This window comes from Paramormyrops kingsleyae, chromosome 12 (genome assembly GCF_048594095.1).
Source record: "Paramormyrops kingsleyae isolate MSU_618 chromosome 12, PKINGS_0.4, whole genome shotgun sequence".
Classification (NCBI taxonomy): Eukaryota; Metazoa; Chordata; class Actinopteri; order Osteoglossiformes; family Mormyridae; genus Paramormyrops; species Paramormyrops kingsleyae.
The window spans coordinates 12,970,976-12,996,370 of NC_132808.1; the positions used below are offsets into that span (position 1 = coordinate 12,970,976).

Consider the following 25,395-nt stretch of genomic DNA (forward strand, 5'->3'; position numbering starts at 1 on the left):
GTGACTTGTCCGTCCTTTCTGAGTGGCGCTGTTTCTGCCCATACTCTCTGCTGGGTGTCCCGAATCTGCCGTCCCCTCATGGCTGCCCTCCCCACTGTCTGCAAGCCAAGACGGAGCTCGTTACGCCCCTGGATGCATGTCTGTGGCTAAGGGAAGTCATATGTGCTCACTGTGCTGGGATTCCCTCAGGGAAGTCTCTCTCTTCTTCCTATAACAAGAGGAAAGCAAGACCTTATTACAGTAATAACCCAGGATGAGAGTCACTCAGTCTGGAGGTATAGTGCTGTAAACTTCTGAGTTAAAATTCCCTTATTCTGTCTTATAATTCATGTCTCAAACAGAAATCTGCATGTCCAGCTTCTCAAGAAATGAACAATGGATGAGCAGGGTCAGTCTTACTCTGTTTCTCTCCTAAAGACTTTTTTTTTGAGATGTCGTGTTGTATTAAAATACTTGATCTATTTATGCAATTTCAGGTTCCCTTGTAAATATTATGAACATAGGCAAGGGGGTATTCCAGAAAGCAGGATTTCTCAGTTAGCTGGTTTAACTTAATCTAGAAGTCATGATCATCCAATCAGAGTTTACGTAGGAGCATTTCTATTGGATAATCATAACTTGTAGCTTAAGTTAACCCAGCCAACTGAGAAATGTAGCTTTGTGCATAGAGTAGTGAAGTCAGCACACTTTCCACGTGCTTGGAGTTTGGGAGGAGATCCAGGTAAGAACAAGGAACACACTGCGGTTCAGACTGATTACCATAGACATGTGAGAGCTCAGTGATTCTCTAAATGTGCGTGCATTCCCCGTTATATAAGAGCAGTTTAATTATGCATGCAGTGCCCCTATGAAAAAAGGCGACTGCAGCTCTTATTGAATTACAAGCGTTTGGTGGCCTGTAGAGGGATGCGGAATGCTTCTGATCTGCACGTCAAAGCGTGAAGTACTTGGAGAAACGACACTGGAGCAGCCCACCGACCGTGCTCTGCCAAGCAGGAGCCGTGGACAGGAAGCAGAGGGACGGAGCCCAGCGGGGTGGCGCAGAGCAGCCCTTTGTAAGCCAGCGGCGGCCTGGCTTCTGCTCCCGATGCTGCTCTCACATGCCCAGTCCTGTTAAGAGGCAGTCTGAAGGAATCCCAATCTGATTACTGTAATCAATCCCATTAGACTCCAACAAAGGAGGACTTCAGTGACGGGTGCGAGTGACTTATACCTTCGTCTGCTTTTCCTGGAGTCGTGCTCCATAAAACAGTCAGGCTGCATTGCTCTGAGGCAAGTGGAAGCCATTAACGCAGTGAGAAGCTGAGCCGAGCCTGACTTCCTGTCTGGGCTGATCTAGCCAAAGTGTTTGTTATAGGCAAAGGCACTGTGGATATAGAGCAGGGAGATCCCCCCTGCCACTGTACCTAAATGGGACAGAAATTGGTATTTCTTTACTGCTTTGTAAATATGACAGGTGCTGGTGCATATTTGTGTGTATGGCTCTTCACTACCAGATGAGTGTTTACCAGTTCTAGTACAGGGGGAGGGGTGACTGCAATGGTGTTTGACCTTGACCAGTTCAATTAATTTCAATTCAGTTCAATTCAATTCAATTCTGTTCAATTCAATTCAATTTTATTTATATAGCACTTTTAACAACAGTCATTGTCACAAAGCACTTTTCATATAACTGGCTTAAACCCCCACCAAGCAAGCCTGAGGTGACAGTGGCAAGGAGAAACTCCCTCTAGCAGGAAGAAACCTTGAGAGGAACCTAGACTCGGACGGAGAACCCATCCTCCTCTGGGCGACCGGGGTGTATGAAAATGTGTTCACATTAACAGTAGTATAAAATTAATGATTAAGTTATCATTTTAAAGAAGCTAAGATTTAATAGTCTGCAGGTGTTGTTGCTTCGGCTGCATGCTAAGATCCACTCAGTAACATTAAGCTAAAGTTGGTTTGGTATTAAATTGGAATTCAGACCATTGTCTTGTCCAGTAAGGCAGAAAGTCAAGCTGAACACTGGTCATCACCATGAGAGTCACCAAGTTGGAAAATTGGCGAGAGTTAATGCTCTTCTCAGTGGGATGCTTTTAGATCAAATCGAGATCAGTCCCTGAGAAGTCGTTTAGATAGAACAATATTTGCAGCTCAGAAAGAACACAGGGACACCTTTATGGGCTGTTTTATTGGTGGGGTTAGCTAGATTTCTGCCGTGAGAGGGAATCCAGCTAATTAAAGACAGCAGCACGCACTCTGTAAAGGAAAGGGGGTGTTTCCGCATCTGGAGGGTAGAGATCCAGCCCTGGGAGCAGTGGCAGGTGAGCCCCGTACTGTGAAACACCCAACAAACTTTGCACTGTTGTGCTAGTGTGAAAAATGGTTTGCTGGGCGTTAATACCGAAATCTACTGTCAGGGTGAGGTTAAAAGGGCCATGAGTGTGGCTTGTTGTCCTTGAGCAGGAAGCTGGGCGAGATTATGGCAGGGAAACAGGAAGTAGGGTGTGCCAATGAAAAGAGACAGGAAGCAAGTTGGAGACTTTGGAAGGAGACAGGAAGTAGGGTGGGAACTGTGTTAGGTTTTGGTTGTTGACATCTCTGGGGATCTGCTTTTTCCCCACCTTTATTACTATGTCGGTAAACAGGGTGTTCCAGCTCCATCTCTTGACGAGGGGGGCGGGGGCATGGATGACATGCCTGGGGAGTTTACAGGGAGTACTGGACCACATCTCACAGCCACATGATTGTGTTTGTTCAGTCCAGCCCTGAGAAAAGATAGGAGGGTAGAGGTGCCTGGATTTAAAGAGACTTTAAAGACAATGGCCTTGAAGGAGAGAGCTGGAGAATTATGAGGGCTGGTGGCATTACGGTTGGACCATCAAGAGCCAGTGCTTTCTGAATCGTTAGTGCTTCATTTTCCCATAATGCCGTGGGCAGGACGCGCGTGATCCGGAACGTGAGTGGTGCGTGATTTCAAGAGCATGACCCCCCTGCACAGGAGAGCTTCTCTGTGCTTCAGCCAGCCTGAATGGACCTTAATCATCACCTCTGACTTGCCGCAACAATAAATTTCATTTGTCTTTTTTGGCTGGAACTGCATCATACCAGGAGAAATTAAGTCTTCTGTCTCAATAAGCACAACAATATATTAAGGAACACCCCCCACATATGTCAGGGTGTCACGGAGGATTAAGCCCAGATCCGTTACTGGAGTAACCTCCCCCCCTCAGCTCTGACTGATGGAAACCATTCCCCAGCAACCATAGCAACGGGCCGCGATGAGGACAGCCAGACAAAGCCCAGGCTGGGATGACAGTGAGTGTCCCGTCTGGCCGGTGTGAATAACGAGGCCATCGTGCCCAGGAGTGAACATCAACACAAAGAGCAGAGCCGCTAACGTGCAAGAGCGGGTCATTAGGAACCAAACACAGCACACTCTGATGCCCCAGCTTAAGCGCCAATTACAATAACACGAGTTATTGTGGGGGGAGCAGCCTTGTGCTTCCTGGAACAGGCATCAGGTCCACTTGACTCTCCACTGGGGTGTTAATGATGGTAGGAACACCAATCCGCCACAGTGGGCATCGCAGCAAGTAGTGACTGAGTTACGAGAATTTTCGGTGGTCCTTCTTGTGGTTATGTATGAGATTGGGGGCAGGAGAAGGCCCTGGGGGGACACCAGGCCAATGCCCTCAGACAGCTGGGGAAATGTAGGCCACCTGGGATTCACAGGCACATGGGGACATGTAGACAGTTCTTTCTTATTCCCTCTCTTCTGGTCTTGCTCAGGTTAAGGTTCGGGCTATCAGCTGCATAGGGTTAGAGTTCAGTTCGGGCTTTCAGCTGCATGGGGGTTAGGATTCAGTTCGGGCTTTCAGCTGCATGGAGTTAGGGATCAGTTCGGGCTATCAGCTGCATTGAGGTTAGGGTTCAGTTCGGGCAATCAGCTGCATAGGATTCGGGTTCAGTTCGGGCTTTCAGCTGCATGGGGGTTAGGATTCAGTTCGGGCTTTCAGCTGCATGGAGTTAGGGATCAGTTCGGGCTATCAGCTGCATTGAGGTTAGGGTTCAGTTCGGGCAATCAGCTGCATAGGATTCGGGTTCAGTTTGGGCTTTCAGCTGCAAGGAGTTAGGGATCAGTTCGGGCTATCAGCTGCATTGAGGTTAGGGTTCAGTTCGGGCAATCAGCTGCATAGGGTTCGGGTTCAGTTTGGGCTTTCAGCTGCATGGGGTTAGGGGTCAGTTCGGGCTTTCAGCTGCATAGGGTTCGGGTTCAGTTCGGACTATCAGCTGCATAGGGTTACCGTTCAGTTCAGGAGTTCAGCTGCAAAGGTTGAAATGAGTTGTGCGAGTTACAAAGAGCTGGCTACATACTCTGCACATTTCATTCATCTGGCAGACTCTTCTGTTCTTGAGTGTTAATTGCACTATGAGGCATGCATGATGCATGTTTACCTGCAGGATACACCATGTTTATTCAGACAGGCCTGCTTTACCTGTAAGTAACAAATAACAGAGCACTAATACAGTTTCATTACACAGGATCTGCAGCACTTACACCCTGGATGGGTCACCAGTCAGCAGCAGGAATATGTTAGGAAATTTAGACAAAGCTCTTTTTTTTCTTTGAAATGCTTCCCAGCTCGGGATTATGAGGAGAGTAGGCGTGTCATACAGGTGAATGACAGTGGCACTATGATGCTACTTCCTGTCTGCTCAGGGTAGCCGATACAGTGATACAGTGCACTAGCATGACCAGCATTAACTGGGCTGCAGAGATTTTCCAGATGGGACAGGGCTGGGAAAATGAAACCTCAGCCTGCAAGAGGAATGAAAAACGATTCTGGGCCCTGTGCAGGCTGGTCTATAGAGGGAGATCGAGACGGAGTATAACACAGGAAGCGGTGTTGTGTGTTTGGTACCCAGGGAGGCAGGCCAGCGATCGGCTGCTCTAGATGCAGATATGGGTCCGGAGCAGATTGGTCCCTCGATGACCCCAAGGGGGCAGCTGGAGGGGGCCTCCATGTTGGGCACCCATTCCGCTGCTGTTCGTTTCCATGACGATGGCGGGAGAGACCTGGCTGCCTTGAGGTGCCGTCCGGACCAGGGCGGCTGTATCCCCTGACTTACTGGTGTCACGCCCAGCCCTTGTGCTAATGCTTCCTGCAGATGGCCACCTCCTCCAGCAGAAAGGCAGTGTTTATCCCCGGGGGAGCTGCCATCTCGCCTGCCTTTAAATAGCTGAGCCATTTCGCATTAAATCGGCCCTCGCACTGTCCCCTGGGGGACGTGGTCATCCATTCTACTGTGCTGTCATTTTTTTGCAGAGGGGAATGTAGCACAGGCGTCCACAGGAATGCCTGCGGGGTCCATCTCTGGGTCAGGCCGTCTTGGCCGCTCCGTGTGGGACGGCGGGTGGGGGGATGGGGGGAGCCTGGAGGGGGCCTGCAGAAAGGTTCATGACCCATGTATGAGCAGAGTAAACAGCCGTGCCTACAGGGCAGCCCTGAAGGGCGTTGTCATCGTCACATTTGCTCGGCACACCCAGGGTCACCCCCGTGTTTCAAAACCACCCCCCCCCTCCAATTCCGGAATATCTCACATTAGGCCCTGGAAAAAAAATCTGCTTGTTGTCCGCGGACACGCATTCAGCCGAGAGTTCAAAAGACCCCCCCCCACCGCCCCCCCCAACCAGAGCATAAGCCCATTTCATCACTTATTCAAACCAGATGTTGCATTGGGGGGGGGGTTATATACAGGGGCTGAAAGCAGGAGACAGAGTGAGACAGGATGCGAGTGGTGGGGTGATGAGGACGGTCCTCAGGAAAACAGACGGCAACACAACACATCTCACCCTGCCCCCACCCGCGGGGGGGCAGCCTCACAAACCAAGGACATGTGTTCTGTGCAGAAACAGACCTGCTCGCCTTCATCCTGGGGATCAGGCCCAGGAAATTGTGTGGTGAACCTGGCTGGGGGACCGACCGCGGGGCCCCAGGGCACCGGAGATCTGTGTTTAAATGATGAACGAATAGCGCCCCCTGGTGGCCCCTGCATCACCCGTCTTCCTCCAGCGTTGATAACGTAGCTGGTGTTGCCTGCTGGCTCTTCCACTCTTGTTTAAACAAGGCTAATGGACAGTTGGCAGCCTTTTCACACATAATCATGCCTCTTGCATACAGGTTTCCTGCTGTTTTTCTAACCCATTCTGTCCGTTTACATTTTAACGTCCGCTCTCCCTGGCCCCAGTTAGGTCCCTGTCCCGTGACAGAAAACCCGAAAATATGAATCATTCGATGGCAGATGTCATGACCAGAAACTGTTTGTGCTTTACAATGCCCCTTGGGGCGCCCCTCCCCCCCCTCCATGAGAGACACCCCAGCAGACCTTGTACAAACATGGGAAATGCCGGCTGCTTCCATCAGGGCGCTCGTGTGAAACACCGAAACATAAACACAGCTTTGCATCATCGCCATTGCCGTCTAGGTCTAGGGCGGCTTGCCTTCCTGCTTGACGCTGACGAGCTAACCGAGTGTCACCAGGGCCGTAATCACACATACTTGCAGTTAATTGGTAATAAATTAAGTGTGGTGTGACTGGCAGCACAGGTGAGTATAGTTTACCTGCTGTGCACCAGAATCTTTGGATATCGCAGACTACAACTACCTGGCCGGACTTAAAGAACCATTTAATCCTTCCCCAGCAATAGGAGCTTAGGGTTATGAACATGCATCCACATTCTGACCACATAATGTGGTCCATCCAATGATTCTCCCCCCGTTGGCCAGCGTCACGTATGCTGGACGCCTACTTTATAAAGCTCATGCTGGCGGCTGATGTAGCTGTGTCCTTATGCAACCATTCCAAAAGTGTCATGGCAACAGAGTTTCGGCCAATCGCCTGCTCTCGCTCCTCTCGTGCCCCGCCTTTGGCTGGTGGGGACTTGGCTCACTTGGCGGTGACCTGCGATGGATTGCAGTAGGAGAGAAGTCACATTTTCCAGACACCATGGATCGTGGGGCAGTGATGGTGTAGATCTGTACAGTAACAGTCCATAGCTCAGTGTTTCCTTCTGCAGTCTTTGTGCTTTTTGGTCAAACGAGCCCCTCCCTACCCCTCCCCCCAGAATCAGTTGATTTTCACAGCAGTCCATGAAGTAGATAATGCCAAAGGGGGGGGGGGTGTCACAATGCACTTTTTTTGCAGCCCCTGAGCTGCTGCTCTCATGTGCTGTTGAGGGTCTGTAGTGCCGCTGCTCTTGGCCTGAAATGGGCACGACCCCCCCTGACCCCCCCACCGCTGACTCACGCCGCGTGCCCGGGAATCTGTTGGGTGCCCAGTCACTCTGCGTGTTTGGGCTCCTTGCTGCAGCTGTTATTTTTGGCCCTGTTTGGAAGCTCAGCTTCACCCCCCCCCCCCAGACCTGGTCCCCTGTTTCCGGAGCTGTTAGCCTCCCGGTAAGGATTACTGCTTCATGAGTTGGCGTCTGTCTGAAGCTGTAAGCAGGGAGTGTGGATGAGGCCGGGGTCATGGGGTTGCGCGGGTGGGGAGAGAGCCTCCGTGTCCTGACCGCCACCCCCCGCCCGCCCCAGACTATGTAATTACCCCAGATTACATGGAAATGCGGAAAATGATATTCGGAATGCCGTGGCGGAGCGGTCTGTCGACCGGACCCGCAGCTCCGTGCTGTTTTCCTGCTGGATGGTTGCCGGGCCCCAGGCCGTCTCCGGAATGACCTATCAGAACACGTGGCCTGTCGCCGTTGACGACGCCCACCAGATCCAGAAAGCTGTGACCTCGGCGGCGCTCCAGCACGTTCTGGGCCTCTGCCACAGCTGGCCTGCACACCCACCCACCCTCTGTCCCCTCAGACCTCAGTGTCCACATGCAAGGCAGAGAGACAGAGAGAGAGAGAGAGAGAGGGAGAGAGAGAGAGCGCTGGAGGTGAATGTAGAAAATGAAAGCTGCCGTGAGGTATGCCATGTGGAATGTCACTGAGGCGATCCTGGGGAGGGACAAGTGAAACCTTAGTGGAGGATCGCCCCCACCCCCCTGCACAAACAGCCAGACGGTCAGCAGCCCCACGCTCACCTTCTCCATCTCAGGCCGCCCCCTGCAGGATTTCTCACTTCCTCTGGAGCCACATTCTTTGGCTATTTGTCACCTGAAAGAAAGACCCCCGTTTTCTCTGGTATTTCCTTTGCGAATGTCCTATGCTGAGCTCCCCCAGGCCCGCGATGTTCCACAGAGCTTTCCAGCCTGGTCGCTCCCTCAGAGGTCGCGTCAGTGTTTTAGTGCCGAATGGGGGGAGAGTATAGGGTGACAGGCAGTGTGGTCAGACGGCTGCCTGGGGAGCGGAGATGGGTTCGAATTGCCCTCTTCCTCCAATAAATGACTTAGAAGATATGACATAACCGCTTATGAAGGCTGTTTTAATCTGGGGGGGGGTCAAGTCTTCTGAAACTTGAGCCAGCTACATGGTAAGGCACTCAGAGTGACAATGACAACTAAGGGGGGGGGGGGGGGGGGTGTGGCTCAGCAAGTTGAGATGCTGTGCCAGTGAGCAAAAGGTCATCAGTTCAAATCCCAGATTTGATACAGTGATGTCACTGTTGGGCCCTTGAGAGGGGCCCCAAATGCCCCAGGGACTGTCTGACCCTGGCTTCTCAATTGTCCATCATTTTCATAGAAGGATCTGATAAATAAATTAAACCTCAGTAGTATTTACCAAACAGAGGTACCATACGCTAGTGGCCAAAAGTGAGGAAACGCTTCCAGTTTTTAGAGATTGCTGAACCTTATTCAACTGTTGCTCCAGTTACTTATTTAATTGCCCAATGTATGACATATGTACCATTTTTTTGATTGTTTATAAACATTACTGCCAATATTCCTGCAGTGATTTTTAAAGTGCAATGCCAGAAACACTAGGTGTTTCCACAGTTTCGGCCCCTAGTGTAGATGGTGTGTCCCACCCAGCTTATTCCTCTTTGTTCAGAGCCGACCCTGTCTCTTTAGGATGGAACTTCTCTAAGGAAAATGATTCCATGCCCTGGAGTTTGTTATTAGTAACGGGCGGCTGTTGGGCTCTTTTCGGGCCGTTTCAGACCCTCTACACCTAACCTGTCTCGCTCCACCTAAGCTGCTGGGAAAAATGGAGTCATAGGGAGAACGGTCACAGCTCCCAGAGTGCCTTCAGAAGAAGGGGAATGAGGTCATGTTCCACATTCCTGCTTATAGAGCAGAAGCTCTTGGTTCTGGAGGGGCCACTTGCTTTGATCAACCTTACCCGCCCCACCCCTCTGTAGAGTGACTGTACAGTTACATTAAATGGTTCTGTTGGACTGAGAAGACTAAAGGAATGAAACACATTGTTTGATACGAGACTACAGCAGCCTTTCCAGAATCATGCGGCACATCATTTTTTTCATAAGCCTGTCCTTGAGAAATGTATAACATGACTGAAATCATTTTGAGTTAGTCACACAGGAAGGGTTTTTAGGAACAGGTAACGTGGGACACTGAACGCCAGATAATCCTTAAAGATCCAAACTGGAACTCCGCCCTTTAGCACTTTCAAAACAAACTGGATTTGTGGGTTGACATCCGCTCCAGCTCTGTTTACGACATGGGAGAGAAGAGGCTCGTCCCTCAGGATGGACGTCGTCTGTAGCTCTCCGTTACTGTAAGACGTGAGCACTGTGCTGACCGAAAAACCCTGTACCTTGGCGTCCTTGGACCTCACCCACCAGGGCCCCCTGCCCCACTGTGTGTCACTGCCATCAGTGTACGCTTTGGCACCATAAGCCTTTGCAGATGCTGGATGCCCCCCCCCCTACTGGAGGGTTTACGCCGTAAAGTGAATTATGTGTCACTGGGAGCTACAAAGAGCATCGGAGAATGATTGTGACTGTGCTGCTAAGTCCTGTTTTCATCGTCTGCAGAGCAGATCGCTTTTCCCAGGTAGATTTCCCTATATGGGCTGTGGGGTTTATAAGCATGAGGCAAGTTCTGTGTGCTGGCAGGGTGATCAAGACACTGCTGAGACGATGCTTATATGTAGCAATACAGTTGATGTTTGCTAATGTCCAGGGAATGCAGTGAATGGTTATGATTCTTGGCTGAGAAATTCAGGAAGTGGCCAGATCCGTAGATAGAATGGTGATGTCATTGGGCCATATAGGTCCGTATAAACATTCAGAGTGACTGTCTGCTTACTGCCGACTCATTTTCCTGAATAAAGGCCAGCAAAACAACTGCTCCTTTCTGTCTTATGATCTCTCCTGAAGGAGACACTGTGCTCAGGGAGGATCTCGGCATGTTTGATTAATTCTGTAAAAATGCTGCAAACGTATTGGTTTCATAACAGAAGTCCATTAAGAAGCGGTGTTTTACATATCTGCACATTCAGCATCTTCCGCACAGAAATTCTCTTTTTAAGTCTCATAATATTTTGATTGACTCATTCAGTTCTTTTCTTGCCATTTTGCTATTAATTGCAATTGTAGTCACTGGCTCCCAAAGGGACACTAAGCAGCAAAGTTTGCCGCAGTATGTCATTGCAAAGGTGTCAGTAATTAAAAAGCACCAAGTGAGACTGCGTGTCAATGAAGTGCTTTAATCAGAACAATTCTTTTAGAACTATAATTTGGGTTTTAATTTATTATTACTTGAAATAAATGTTTTACTAAAAACTACTGATTGTTTGTAATATGATAGATATTTTTTGTAAATAAAGTTAAGATTTTCGTTATTAAATCAATAAATTTGCAACATTTTTTACTGAATTAAGTAAGCGTCCCAGGACTTTCTGTGAGTTCTGAATATGCTGAAGACGAATTCCAAGGATGGCCCACAGGGGGCAACGTGACAAGAAGGACTAACCTGGGGGTGAAGAGGTGGCCCTGAAGCTCAGAGGTGGCCAGGAGGTAGGGAACGGCATTCAGGGGTGGTGGACAGTCCTCAGCTTCCGCTCCATGAAACACAGCACTCAGTGAGCAGTGCAGCATTGAGGTCACTTCCTGTCTCTGCGCAGTGAGAAGCCCCCTTGTGGCCCCCAGTTGAGCTGTGTGACTCAGTGGTGCTGGCAAGGTGCCTCCTGCCGGGGGGGATCATCGCCTGAATCAGGCTCATGCATCTTTAATGAGTCTAGATCCCCCCCCCCCCCGACAGAACAGATGCACTGTAAAAATCACATGAAACCCAGGAAGGTGCTGTGGTCAGTGTCATCAGAGATGGGAGCTGGCCCAGATGGCGAGATGGTGGGACTGCTGTTTAAACGGGTAGGGGGGCTCCTCACCCAGACCAGCTTTAGCCATTCGCTGCCATCTGTGGGGACGTGGGGGGGAGGGGTAGGCTAGATGCAAGACAAGGCCAAGCGTGCTGGGAGGGGCGGGGGTGCACACATCCGTAAGCATCATGGAGGAACATTAATCCAAAGAAAGTTACTCTGAGCCCCCACCATACCTGCCACTATACTGCCCAGATATTACATGTCAGAGACATAAGGAAGCATTTAAGGACTGGATTGCTTAAGGTCACAACAGCAATATGATTATACTGCCAGGCAGAGGATTTGAACCCACAATCTTCTGAGCAGGGACAGGGTGGATGGCAAATCTGCTGAACTACACACCACCCTCTCAGACAGACAGCCTGGCTTTGCGCATAATGCGACATCCTTTGTGGTCGGTCTTCACCACAGTCATAAGGATAACAGTGTTTACTTGTGCTGCGTTAGTAAGGTGTTGTCATTTGGAGTTTGCTGGGGTGCTGTTGTGCGGGAGCCCCCCCACACACCCCCACACACTCAGGGGGTCCTGCACTCACACACCCCCATTCCGCCGAACCTGTCAGCTGGCTGGCTCTGGATGTGACGCGAGTGGGGGCTCCGTGTGGGAGATTCTGCGCCTGATGCCACGACCACCAGCATTGACTTCAAGGCTTTCTTCCACCATATACCACAATTCTTGCTCCATGATATTCCAGCTTATCAAATGACTTCTGGTGCTGAAAAGTAGCTCAGATTTGAAACCTCATCTGTGTTTTCGTATGAGTGATGAATGATGGTAAATACTCTGTGTTTGGTGACATACTCGTTGCTTGGGTCCTGTACAGTTTGGAAGGCCGGCCTGCTCTCTGTCATACACATTGTCCTGGGTGTCACTGGATCGGTCCTGGGGAGAATGAGTCATGATTTGCTTTCTCCTTGATGCATGCAGTAAATTGGAAACATCAGTGCCCCCCCCCCCCCCCACCCAGGACACCACAATCTTCCAGGCTAAGGACATGATAGCACCCTGGTGCTCAAACCCCTGACACGGGGAGAGCTCAGCCCTGATTGGACTGTACCATTTGTAGCAGAGGATTTGTAGCTCATGAGAACAATGATGGTGTCTTCTGGGTGTGGCTCGTGTGATGAAGAGAGCATGACAATCCCCACCCGCCCATCTGGTGGGGGCCCGGAGAAACCCCACAGAACATGATAAGCCCAACTGCAAAACTGACCCATTAGTCTGAGAGAGAGCCAGTACTGGAGCAAAGAGTTTGCTTTTAGCTCATATGTAAAAAGAAGAGATTTTGTGCTTATTTTGATGCCCTCATGGCAATGGGAAAATCCCTCTGGACAGTTGGTCTGGACCATCCTCATTGCGCTGAAGGCTGCATTGTGTGCCCTGAAAATGGTGGGATTCCGTTTCTTTTCACAGTGGGGCCTAGAGATGGATAGAGCCTGGATTAGGACCAAGGAGGAGCCTCTGGCTAATCAGGAATTACGGACATATACTGGGAACAGATGTTACAGTCCCTCTGTAACAATGGCAGTTTCCTTATTGGAATCAGCAGGTGGGTGAATAGATGAAGCCCAGGATCCATACAAACTTAAACACAACTGAGCATGTTTGCTAGAGATGCCCACGCTTAGCCTTGTCTGATGTCATATTTTAGCCAAAAATTGTCAGCACTTGACAGTCACTCACCACTTCTCTGTCATGAGATAATCTGCAGTGGATCTGTTTCTCGCTATATACCCGAGTTACATGCAAATGGGATTTGCTTCAACGTGCTTAAGTATTCAGTCTAGACTTACAGGCTTAAATCCGCAAACTCCTTCTGTGAAAACAGCACCGTCGGGGCGCCGCTGCTCTGTGCCAAGCCGTCTTATGAGACAGCAAGTAGCATGTGGGCTTGACAGTTCATCTAGTGACCAGTTATGGGTTCAGCAAAATCCTGCAGTTGTAACCCTGAGTATAAAATAGATATGTTAGCATATCCAGCTGTATCAGTTGCATAATTGCAAGATGCTTCATGCTTGAAGAAACCATCTGGTAAGCAGCTCCTTAATGCTGTGAGATTGGACAGCATTATGTGATCATCAGCAGGGAGCCGTGAGTAATATAGTCACAATGCTGCTGGCTTTGTTGTTATCACATGACATCATGTTGACCTTTGACCCATCCCTTATGTCAGAGCAGGGACTTGAAGCGGGATGGAAGGAATACATCATAATTAATATTTGTTAGAGGCACCCTCACAATCCCAGCCAAAGTGTACGGCCAGACTTATCCTGATCAGGATAAGCAGCTGGATGGATGATGTCAATTTATGTTGCCATTGTACAAGTACGGATACATCCAATTTTTTTCCCTGTTTGAGACACACAGACACAGGTGAGAGCGGAGGGTCAGACATTTACCCAGCAGCCCTGGAGCAGCGTCGGCGTTTGTCTCGCGCAAGCAATATGACCACTTTGATGGCCACGGGATTTGAACCTGTGACCTTCTGTTTATGGGTACAGACTCCTAAACTGCAGAGCTTCATCCCCCCAGTCTGGCTGGTCCACACGGCCCAGATGCCAGGGGGCGTTGGGGGGGGGGCTGTTAGGACAGGCGTGTCTGGAATAACAGGAAGGGTCACCTGGTCCCCAGAAAGGAGTCAGTGTTTCTTTACCCCCACGCAGGCCTGTATGTTTGCTTGGTGCCCCCCCTCCTCGTTCAGGAACTACCAACATTGCTGAGATGTTTCACATTTCAGGCCATTTGTTCAGCTGGAGCTGCTCAGCCAAGGAGATGAGCTCAGCGCCATTCAAGGCGGGGAGGCTTATAGCTTTACAGCCTGTACCCTGCACCAGAGGCTTGTAGGCCAAGCACAAAAAAAGGAACCAAACTGTCGTATTAAATAAAAGCGTGAATTAGCTCAGGCAAATGTCTGCCTGTATGAATTGTAAGCTATGAAGGTTGTTTGGGATTCAGTCACCTAAGAGAAATACCTACCCCAGCTAGACGTTTTCCTTGGCCCTGCTGAATCCTCACTGCTCCTAAGACAAGCTCTGCGAATGATTTCGGGGCTGAAGGCAGTCAGTCTGGGTGGGGCAGTGTGAACATGACCCCGCGCTGATTTACACTCGGCCATTGCCGTGGAGACCGCAAGAATGAGGACGGTCTTGTGCAAGTCCGTGAAACATATCCTGATTCAGTTCTGCGAAAAGGGAGGGGCTCTTTCTGATAAAGTTGTTGTGTGATGTCCAGCAGTCTGATTATGACTGCAGTGCAAATGAGTGAAAATACTTACGATGAACCTGATACCCAAGACACCGGCTGTATCTTAGAACAGGGATGCCTGGCTTTACAGTTGCATGGCTATTTCATCATTTTATGTATGATTTATTGTCTACATTTACATGAGCAATGGCACCAAAAGGCACTTTTGACATCAGGTTTAACTTAGAAGCAGGATAATTTAATACAACGTAACTAGCTAACAATAGTTATATTCATGCGTGATTTCTACCAGAGTCATGTTAACAATGACAGCTGATCAGAAACAGAAACACTTTGTTCACTAAGGCTTTTTGATTACTTGCTTGGTTATGATAATCATCTTTGCTGTATTCAAGCAAATGTTTTTCGTATATCTCTCTTGTTAGATGGTGTAAAACGCAAAACGTTTTTATAATAAAACAGATAATGTTCTATTGTAGGGTGGCACAATGGGTGAGGGGCACGCCTGCGCTGCTGAAACAGGTTCGAAACAGGCTGGTGCCGTGTTGATCCACTTTGTGTGCTCTCCCTGGGGTTTGCGTGGGTTTCCTCTGTGGTTTGGGTGCATTAGTGTCGCTAAATCACCCATATTGTGTAAGTGCATGCCCTGCGGTAGACTGGCATCCTATCCAGGGTGTCCCCGGTCGCATGCCTGGTATTTTCTGGAACAGGCCGCTTGCTATCAGCCACCCTGCACTGGATAATTGGTTATGGAAGATGGACCTTACATATTCTTATTCATTTATTTCTCCAGTGGTTTCCACTTTCCCGTCAGCCAGTGTCAGGGTTTTCAAACAGACGCCAATCTCCGGCGTGAGTCTGTCTCCTAGTGAATATGTGACAGCAGGGAATCCCAGTGTTGACATCACCGCCTATGCCAGCTGTCGAGAGTCTGCATGAACCTGGCATCGCTTCAGCCGTCGATGGCTCCGATCAGCCAATGCCAAGCCGTCAACTGGAGATCGTCCCATCTACTATCCTCAGCCTCTTGTTTCTTTACACTTAATCTGTGGGGCTGCTCAGCCTAGCTGTCACAAGTGCATTATTATTATACTCTTATTCTGGACTGGAACAGCAGAATCTGTTGATAGACGTGTTCATTCTCATGTTGAATTCACAAATCCTATGCTATGACGACTATTTCCCAGTGGGCCTCATCATGTACAATCGGTTTAGTTTGTTGGCTTCTTCTTGCCAAGAAAACCTGCGAGTGATGCCTCCACAAAAGCCAACATATTCATTACGACATGTGCGCACAAGTCTCATTTGGATGCCACACGCATGGACAGGAATACATCATGCAAGAGCCAAGCGTCTTGTCAAAACACACATGCCGTAATGACAAAGCAGCACCATTTCTCCTCCCTTACTGTAGGGGGCAGTGCCCAACACAAGAGGTAATGTTTGGATTCAGTTGAGAGAAAATTCTGCGGGAATGATGCAAAATGTGGGTGTGATGTGACTGCGGCAAAGAAGATCACAGGAAACTCTCCACCGACTCCTCAACACCCCCCTCCCCCTCCCCCGTGGCCTCCTCCACATCTGCAGCTCTGTACTCTGTCCTTTGATCTCTCTCCCCACCCTACCCACCAGCCTGAAGTGTTTAGAGTCACTTTCTTCCTCTGTTCTTTTCACCGGGACCCCGTCTAGACTCTCTTTCAAATACCTGCTGCAGTGTCAACTTTCCAAAAGTACATCCTCCAATTTGTTCAGTACCAAGAGAAACCGATAGGTACCTGTGGGGTATCTGTTTTGGAGAAAGGCTTTGCTGTGAGTCATCTAAATGTTGGAGGTTTTTTTTCCTGTGGATTACAGAGCATTTGCTTTGACAGACCTCTGTCCTGAGACTTATAAAGTACCAACATTGTGTGACCATTGATTTGCTGAGGGGATTTGCCCATGCATGGTTGGTCAAAACACAAAATATATTTCGTTACATAAACTTTTGTTGTAAAAGACCTATTTCATCACAGGCAAAAAAAAAATCAATGCAAAGCACGTATTAGGCTGCAATACATAATGCTGATGGAAAAAGGCTGGGCAATACAAACATACAAGGCTTTAAATTAAATGTTCAGTTTTTGCAACGTAATTAGTTGATTTTGGTATGGTACATCCTATACACAATTTTTGTATATGAAAATGATTCGTAGATATATAACATATCCCTCGCAAGATTTCGTTGTGCTGTTGAATTTAGATTTTTTGTATTACAGTGCTAAATGGCGAAACACTGTTTGCTCGGTTTTTCTCTCTTTGGATTGTATTTTGATAAGGAGTCCAGCTGCCGTATGATGCATGAAGCGGCATTCTTCCATTTCATAAGTGTCACGGTTGTCTTTGTTTCCCATCAAAACCCAGCCGCGTAAGATTCGCCCCCACCCCGCACACACCCTCGTCCGAGGCCAGGTTCTGCCATAATTGTCGTTCATTACCATAAACCCCCGATCGCCTCCTCCCAGGAGGAGCCAGTTAGGGATCCCATCTGCCGCTGGGAACGGGAGAATTGGACAGCTTTTTTGCTGATTTTTTTTTCTGGACTCAGCAGCAAAGTTCCTCCCTAGAATCTGACGAGCGGAGCCCCCCCGCCGTCTCAGCTTTCAGCGCCCACTGCTTCTAGTCCGCACGGGACCTGAGCGCTTACTCCTGCCCGGTGCGCTTCCAGGAGGGACGGCGAGCCTGAAGACCGGCCGACACGGCAGACGTGAGCCGCTCCTTAGCGCCGACATGATGCGGGTCATCTGAAAAGTAGAAAACAGCGAAATCGGAACGGAGGAAAGCAGGAAAAAAGACGAGTGCGGGAGGAAACAGCGAGCCAGCCGCTCTGTGATCCGTGGACGGGGGCTGAGAGCTGCGATCTCAGCACGGCAGAAGCTTCGCGTTTGTCGCCGTCTTTGCCCATCGGAGGTAGACCGGGCGTTAATGAGACTGAGTAGTCTGCTGCGCTGAGTCGCCCCGGAGGACGCGCATTTCGCCGCACGATGCGGAGTGAACCCGTTCTCTTCGCCTCGAGGGGTGAGTGTGCCCGCATGCGCGCTCCCTGGGGGTACGAGCATGTGTGTACGAGCATAAAGGCAGCGGTTATGTGTGCCATGGCGTGACCATCCTCTGTGATTTGAATTAACAAAACTTTTGAAGCTGGGGAAGTGCAGAGGAAAAGCGATAGAAAAAGGCGCTGAGGGAAAGTACAGGGAAAGACATCAATCCTAGAGAGGATTTTGATGAAAACCTTGGATTTTGACATTTATTGATGTGATAATAATACACACTGCAGGGATCCGTTTGAAAATTGCGGAGTGCTGACTTGATTTAGCCTGTTTTTTCACATAATTGATGGATGGTGCTGTGCCGCGTAACCCTCCTTCGCCCGGGCTCGCGCTGCATTTCGCGCTACGACGTTTCGCAAAGTCTTCTCTTTTTGATTTCTGAAAAATATCATCTCTTTCCCTGAAAACATCTTTTGAAATAGTTTAAGATGTTTACATCACGGTCTGGATTATTTATATGGTAACTTACATTGAAAATCTCGTAGAAATTGGGATATAAAAACCTAAACTCGATCTCGCATGTGGTGTAGAATATTTCATGCTCATTTTTATTCTTAAACACTAAGATAGAACTTCCATTAATAATTTGTAATATTCTAAGTATCCTGATCTGGTTGTCTGCATAGCTTTGGCCGCAAAGAGCTTTTGACTGGCAGCCTCGCACCGCTGCCTTTCGGCGGCATCGGCAGGGTCCTTAGGTGCTTAGCCGGAGTTATACTTTGGGTGTAGCTCCTGCAACCTGAGACCGCTCTCTCTCTCTCTGCTTCCCCCCTTCCCTCGTTCAGCAGATGAATACTGCTCCTCTGTCTGTTATCGTATCATAGTCACCGGATTTTCCCGAAAACACGCGTCACCCGTGTCATGTTTTTATCTAATACCGGCGCTCCACAGCTTACACCTGACTCATTTGCTGACATACAGTAGGTTGGGGGGGAACAGCAACACATCTCCACCCCGCCCCCAGCCGCTGGATGAATGCCGTTTTGTTTATTTGAGCTTATACACGTGGTACCTTCTGGTGTTCGTGCTGCGCATGCGCGCGAGACGGCTGCGGTTGCTTTATACTGCAAAACGACAAGCGGTATATTCATTGGTGAATTACTATTGACTAACAGCTAGTTTAGTAACCCATGTTTCTTTGCTACAACGCATTTTCTGCTGCTCCCACATTTTAATCTGTGTTCTCCCAACAGGTAGTGTATTTATAAATGTTTCTGGCAAATACCCAATTTATCTAGCAGATACTTTAATTCAAAGAATACAAGTGAAGCTGGAAGATCAGTCAGTGTCAGTGGAATAAGTGGGGAACTCCTTGTTGAAAGATCCAGCCGTGGGATTTGAACTGGTGACTTTCCGATAACAGACACCCACCCTACAGAGCCACACCATAAACTGAGGTCATGGAACTACATGTAGTACAATAGTACGTAGCTTTTATTGAGGAGTAACAGTGTATAGAACAGCACATATGTCAGTGACTTTATTTTATATATATATAAAAATGGAGCAAAATAAAACTAGACTTTTCTGTGGGAGGCACCGCTTTGAGTGAATCTTACTCCATGACTGCAACTTATACATAACACAGAATATATTCTATAGGGTTAGAGAAGAAGTGTTAATGTGCGTATGGCTGCTTTATTGTCGTGTTCCTCCGTAATTGGCACTGTGTGGGTATTTGATGTGGCCGTCGTGTTCTTAGGACTTGGTGTTGTTCCTGCCGCCTCCTCCTTGTTCCCATTCCCAAGACAGGGCATTACTGAAAGTGATTTTTTTTCTGGCTGGTCACGGACCGGGGTAAATGACAGGGTGTCGGTTAAGGGGCAAGCTCAGTATATGGGGTGTGGCTCCCGGTGCCACGGCGACCCTGGAGCCCAGCTGAATGGGGCAGAGGATGATGGGAACCACATGGTCTCCCATCCCCCTTCACAGCCACATCCACCCTCCAAATTGGGGAAAAGAAGAAACTGGGTTGGGACCCATTATTAGATCTAATAGGCGTGGAGTTTGCTTTCTGCAGAAGATGAAGTGTCGAAAGCAATGAGTCAGAATAATTTAACGCTGAGATGCAAAGACCTTTGGACAGGACTGGGAGACCTGGTTGCACTGGGATGGCAGAAGGTTCAGTACTGTATGCTCAGATGAGCAGATGAGTGCATGCGAGGTCTCCACGGGCTGCTCCAAAGGAAAGCCAACCACCACTTAAGGATCTGCACCGCTGCCCTCTCTCCGCTCCCTGACACTCTCCTCCCAGTGGTTTTCCAGTAGAGTGCTCTGTAATTACCTTTCAGAGATACAGTGCGACTCTCCCTGCTACCCAGGATGCTGTGGAGAATTAGCAGCATTTCCCAGAACACTTGTCATCCAGACAGATCAAAGGACTTTCTTCGCCACTTTATTTGGAGTGGTGTAAATTGTGTGACATCCCCCCTGCTGGATGTACTGTGTTTTTTTGCTCAGGATTTGAGCTGAAGCATAAGGATCTGATTTGCATCTTGTGTTTAGAGGGGTAAGACTGTAATGCTGGACATTGGTTTTAGCAAAAGCTGGACCATCTTGGTGGACTGAAGGAAGAACTGACAGTAGCTTCTCTGGCGCAGGCCAGTCTAGGGTGATGGGTTTGGAGCTGCAATGACAGAGGAGACTCTAAGAGACAGCTGGAGATGAGAAAGGATCATTTATTTTTGTTATGGTTACATATAAATTTTGGTCCATCCTGTTTGCCTAACCTTCCTGCTTCTCAGGAGCTGGGAGATGGAGCAGCTGTCTGTTTCTGCTCTCTGGCTTTCTGAGGAGCTGAGAGGTGACCTCTTCGGTAGGGGAGTGTGGGTCCAGCCAGGCAGGAAAGTGGAAGATAGATGTGCCAGGTAAGAGAGCTCCTCCAGCTCAGAGCTCCCAACCCAGAACACAGGTAGGGACCACAGAGGAACAGATACTTGGACATTCAGTTCTTACATTTCTTTGCTGGTTTTTTAAAAAAAAACAAAAAAAAAAACAGTATTCAAAGTTGAATGTGGAATGTCCTACTCATTTATACAGTCTATTCATTCGTCTCCACAGGCATGAGAAATTACCCGACACTTTTCCATATTGTTTATTTTGACCTTTGGAAAAATCGTGCAATGACAGGTTGTCTCCTAAAGTGAGTTTTAAACATTAACCCATATTCCGGAGGAAAGTTTGGCCCGGAGCGATTTACTGTGCTTTAAAGAAATAAGCGTCATGATGTTGGAGTCTTACCTTGGATAAACTCTAGGAGAGATTATTTTGTCACTTGTGATGTTTGCTCTGATTTTGAGTAAGCTGTAAGCCAAAGAAATAATAACAAATAGGTTGTGAATAATGTATGTTTTATCTCTGAATGGAGGACATTAGCAGATGATGTTTTCTGGCAGGATACCATTGGTGTCACATACTGTCTCACTTGAGTTCCCCCTGCTGTTATTGTATATCTCTTTACTGCCTTATCTCCTTGTTTCTGCTGATCCCAGGGCAATGTAACTTATCCCCCTTGCCACAGATGCTAACAGGTCCAGGGGTTGCCTGTTCTAAGGTGTGAACATTGCTTTGCTGAGAGGTTTGTGCCTGTACACAGTAATGCGGGGTCATGTGACTGCCAGAGTTTGGCTATTGATTTGTATGGTGCTGTGCTTGGTGAGAGCGCGGGTCATCGACCCACCAAGTGGGAGGTTTCTTTGCATGGTTTAATGTTCTTACCTCGGGGAGGTTTCAGGGTGGTCCACTTTACTACTTTGCACACAATGCACGATTTGGTGCAATTTGGACGACTCTGTTTTGTTTCCTTTGTTGGCCACTTCCCTCTCATATTACTCACCCCTGCTGATAAACCAGCCTGTTATTTCAGTGCTGAGGGGCTTCCACTCGAGATGAGCAGAGGAATGCAGTCGTCGCATACGCATTGCATTTTTTAGTATTGTGTTTCGATGTTTGCCAGACAGGATGGCCAGTAAACATCATTTAGGTAATGGCTTGTCATAATCTCACCAGAGTCAGAACGTCACCTTTCTGCTGAGGGAGATTGGCGAGGATATCTCCACTAGCTTAGCTGTCAGGCTACGTGTGTCAGCTTGTGAGTGTTTGTTACTCTCTTTGAACACAGGAAAGATCCATGTCTCTGAGCTGTCATCCGCTGTCTGGTTGGTGGAGTAGACAGTCCTTAAAGTGTATTACTTAACCCTACAGATTACGTGTGTATTGCTTTACTATAGACGCTCAAGGTTTGTGGTGATTCTGAGGTTTCTCTCCCCCCCCCTCCCCCGGCCACTGCTTGCATAAATTGTCATCCTCATGCAGATGTTGTCAGCGAGTGCAGATATCTAAGATCTTGGATCTTGACACAGCCAGTTGTATGGAGGGGCTTTTGCAGTCTCAGAAAGGATATGGACCGTGCCGCAGTGCTCGCTCAGGGATGTACATCATAGCTGGGAGCAGCTGGATCCGTGTATCATAAAGATCTTCTGAATTTATGTTAGAAATAGATCAAGCTACTTGGAAAGCGAAGCCTCACATTCACTCCAGTGCTGTTCTTAGCTTTGTAAATGAGTCTCTTCACACATTAGGGGTTATGATCCGAGAGGCAGCTGCTCTGCTTATGTCTAGCGACTGGCCACACTGTGGTCCTACCAGGTCCGAAGCAGGAAATTTCCAAAAAAATTTTACCAGTGTTTACTCGACACACTCAACCTTCTTAATCTCATTCTCACTCAGTCTTTGTTCCGCTAGAAAGCTTTCATCATGAAGTTTAGCTTACAGCCTTTGTGTGCATATTATTTTTTCAGCAAAGAACAGCACGTACTCTACATCTTTCATTGTGTGGGCCTTACGTATACCTTCAACTATGCATTTATGGACAGTATCCTTTGTATTTCTGGATCCAGAATCTAAAGCCATAAGTCACGCTGGTTAGTTTCTGAAATCGTACGTTTGCCAACTTCTGTTTTCCATCTCTGCTCCTTGGCTTGCCGGGCTTCTGTGGAATGTCAGGTGTACCGTCTCTACACGTCTGCCGCTTTCCACCTTTCTGCACGCTCTCGTCATCCTTGGCTGTACATTGGCCGAGTTCTTGTGAGAGTTATGCTGTTTTGACATCCCCTGATATTTCCCAATTTTGTTTTTGACTATTTCAGCCCACTTTTTGGGTTCTCGGGTTACATACGGCATTTGGCAGCAGTATTAAATGCAGTGGTGGGTGGGCGGGTGGGGGGGGCAGGGTAGTTTGAGACTCGAGGTGCAATGAAAGCAGCAGGACTGTTTTCCTGCTGACACCCCCTTTACGATTCAGCACACGGCCCCCGAACACCTCGTCAAGGGCCAGAAGTGAGGTCGCTGGTGTCGGTATCCCCTGAACCACATCTGTCTTTAGACTGCAGTGAGAGGGACGGCGGTCTCTGCATGTCTTATGATGGTTCACGGTTTCCCTGGGAGCATTTGAAGATCTAGCATTTCACACAGGGACTGATCCGTGCCGCTGATGTCTACGCCTCACTGCAACATGAGGAGATAAAGCGAGAGATAAGAGATTTAATATGAAAGGGTGCCAACATGGGAACTCCAGCAACTACCCTGCAAGTGGTTGGAATGATCACGCAGAATTTTTTTTATAAGGATCTGTTTCTCAGGCAAATATGTGATGAAAAAAAAAATATATAAATCAAAGCATCTTGATGCTCAGATTGAAGGGGGCCTATTATACTTTTCCCGTTTTTTCCCTTTCCTTTAGTGTGTCATATAGCTTTTTTGTGTATATAAATGGTCTGCAAAGTCTTAAGGCCCAACGTACACACCAAAAGGAGTAACTCTCACCACAGAAACCACTCATTTCTAATCTGCCTGAAACGCCTCATTGGAATTCTAGCTCTTCCGTGACATGGTGAGGTCACCTCGTAACACAACCCTTATTGGCTGCCTACCTGCAAGGATCTGTTTACAGACTGCAAGACAGGGGCAGAACCTGTAGGGCAAGCTGACCAATCAGAGCACACTGGTGGGGCTTAAAGCTCTAACAGAGAGTTTCAGACAGAGGGTGAATAGATATATAAAATAAAATAATATGTTTTTGGAACATTGAAGCATGTAGATCTATTCTTGTAGACCCCAAAAATAAAATCATGAAGTGTGAAAATGAGCATAACAGGGTCCCTTTAACGGAGTTATTTAGGTTGTTCACAACTTTTTACTCAAGTAGGATGTCTTCTAAGAACCTGCATTCGTTAACAAGTGACACATACAGATTCATACAAACACTCAGACTAACACCTCCTCTCCTCTTTTGTCTCCGTCTGTCCCGCCAAGTTGACTGCAACAGTCATGTCCCTCGAGGAACAGCGGGGCCGTGGAGTCAGTTAATTGAGATCATTTTGTTGGTTCTGATGGTCTCTCTCTGTTTTTCCCAGCCATGGAGGAGCTGGTGTCGGAACTCCGTCTCTTCCTGGAGCTGCTGGACCGGGAATATCTGAGCGCAGGCGTGCGGGAGAAGAAGCTACACATCTCCAACATCCTGCACAGGGTGCTGGCAGCCAAAGGTCAGTCGTGCCCCTCACTGATCAGTGATCCAGTGACACCTTCCAGTGCTGCTGTATGCGTCCTGCTGGTCAAATGTTTGATAAGGTTACACAACACTGTGCAAATGCAAAGAGTGAGATTATATATCTACAGGTTACTAAGGAAATGGTATGTTAGTACCGGTTTGTATCAGGCTTAGGACCTTCAAAGGCATTTTGCATTATTCTCATCAGAACATTAACATGTAGACCATTATATAGTAAATTGTAGAGAATTAGCCTTCATGTAAAACTTGCAGGCTGAGAACAAGATGTATTTCGTAAATGCTACTGCATCTTCTCACTGTCGAGTTTCTGTACGAAAGTCCTGCTTGGTTGCGGCCTGTGCAGTGTGCAGTGTGCAGTGTGCAGTGTGTGACAGCGCCCCCGTCTTTCTTTTGTGGGATTGCAGAGCCCACCCTCAAGGCTGAGATCCACAGCAGCCTTCCGGCCCCTCCACAGATGCCCCTGCCGGAGATCCCGCACCCCTGGCTGGTAAGGCATTCTCACTGGACACCATGTCACATACCAACACATATGATACATAGCATGTCATTGGTATGATATTGCATTGCAGTGTGTGATATTATGCCATATTGCTATACCTTGTTACATCACCCCAAACTGTGTCATATGACTGCAGATTCCATGGCATCCTATACTATGCTAAGTTACTCCTTCCATACCCTACTTTTTCTGATGGTGGGCTTATTAGCTGTAATTACTAATGTGAATAGCTATAGCTGTAAATGTTTTCATGCCTGTCAGTTTCCAGGAGCTTCATAACCAGTTTGTGTCTGTCCCTCATATTTGACAGGAAACATATCTGCTTCTAAAAAAGACTGTTTTTTATATGTGAGGAAATTTCCGCCTTTGGCTTGTTCACTGGGGGCTTCAGGTAGGGCAGTAATGTAAAGCATTTTGAGATGATGTGGCGAAAATGCACTATACAAATAAAACAGAAAATACATTAATTGAATAAACTAAGAGCTTGAAAGATGGCCTTCACACTGAGCTGTCAAACATGGGATGTGGTGTGGTCAAGTTTTTAAGCAAGGAGCTGGAGGCACGACCTCAGTTGATGTTTGTGAGCTTCTATTCCATTAACTCCAGCTAACCCACAGAGCCTCTATCACCCAATATTTCAACAGTATTTATGCAGAATCCTCAGCGGAGCTATAAGCTTTGCTCGTGTAGCAGCGGAGTCTCTTCTGATTGGAAAGATCCAGGAGTTTCCTGGCTGCTGAGGCCTGGACCTTGGCTTCC

The 25,395-nt window shown here is 48.1% G+C and overlaps 1 protein-coding gene across 5 annotated transcripts in view; it reads left to right on the top strand.

Annotated features, from left to right (window-relative positions):
- afap1 (actin filament associated protein 1) overlaps nucleotides 1-25,395 on the top strand; it is a 56,317-nt gene that overhangs the window by 3,118 nt on the left and 27,804 nt on the right. Inside the window, exons 1-3 of one of the 5 annotated variants that reach the window (XM_023825426.2) lie at nucleotides 16,958-17,537; nucleotides 23,983-24,111; nucleotides 24,542-24,624. In XM_023825426.2, the coding sequence (XP_023681194.1) occupies nucleotides 17,504-17,537; nucleotides 23,983-24,111; nucleotides 24,542-24,624 (246 nt within the window). In that variant the 5' untranslated portion in view covers nucleotides 16,958-17,503. Of the gene's footprint in view, nucleotides 1-16,957; nucleotides 17,538-17,592; nucleotides 20,481-23,982; nucleotides 24,112-24,541; nucleotides 24,625-25,395 lie in introns of those variants that run through there. The other 4 variants (XM_023825422.2, XM_023825424.2, XM_072718776.1 and 1 more) reach the window with 4 other exon arrangements.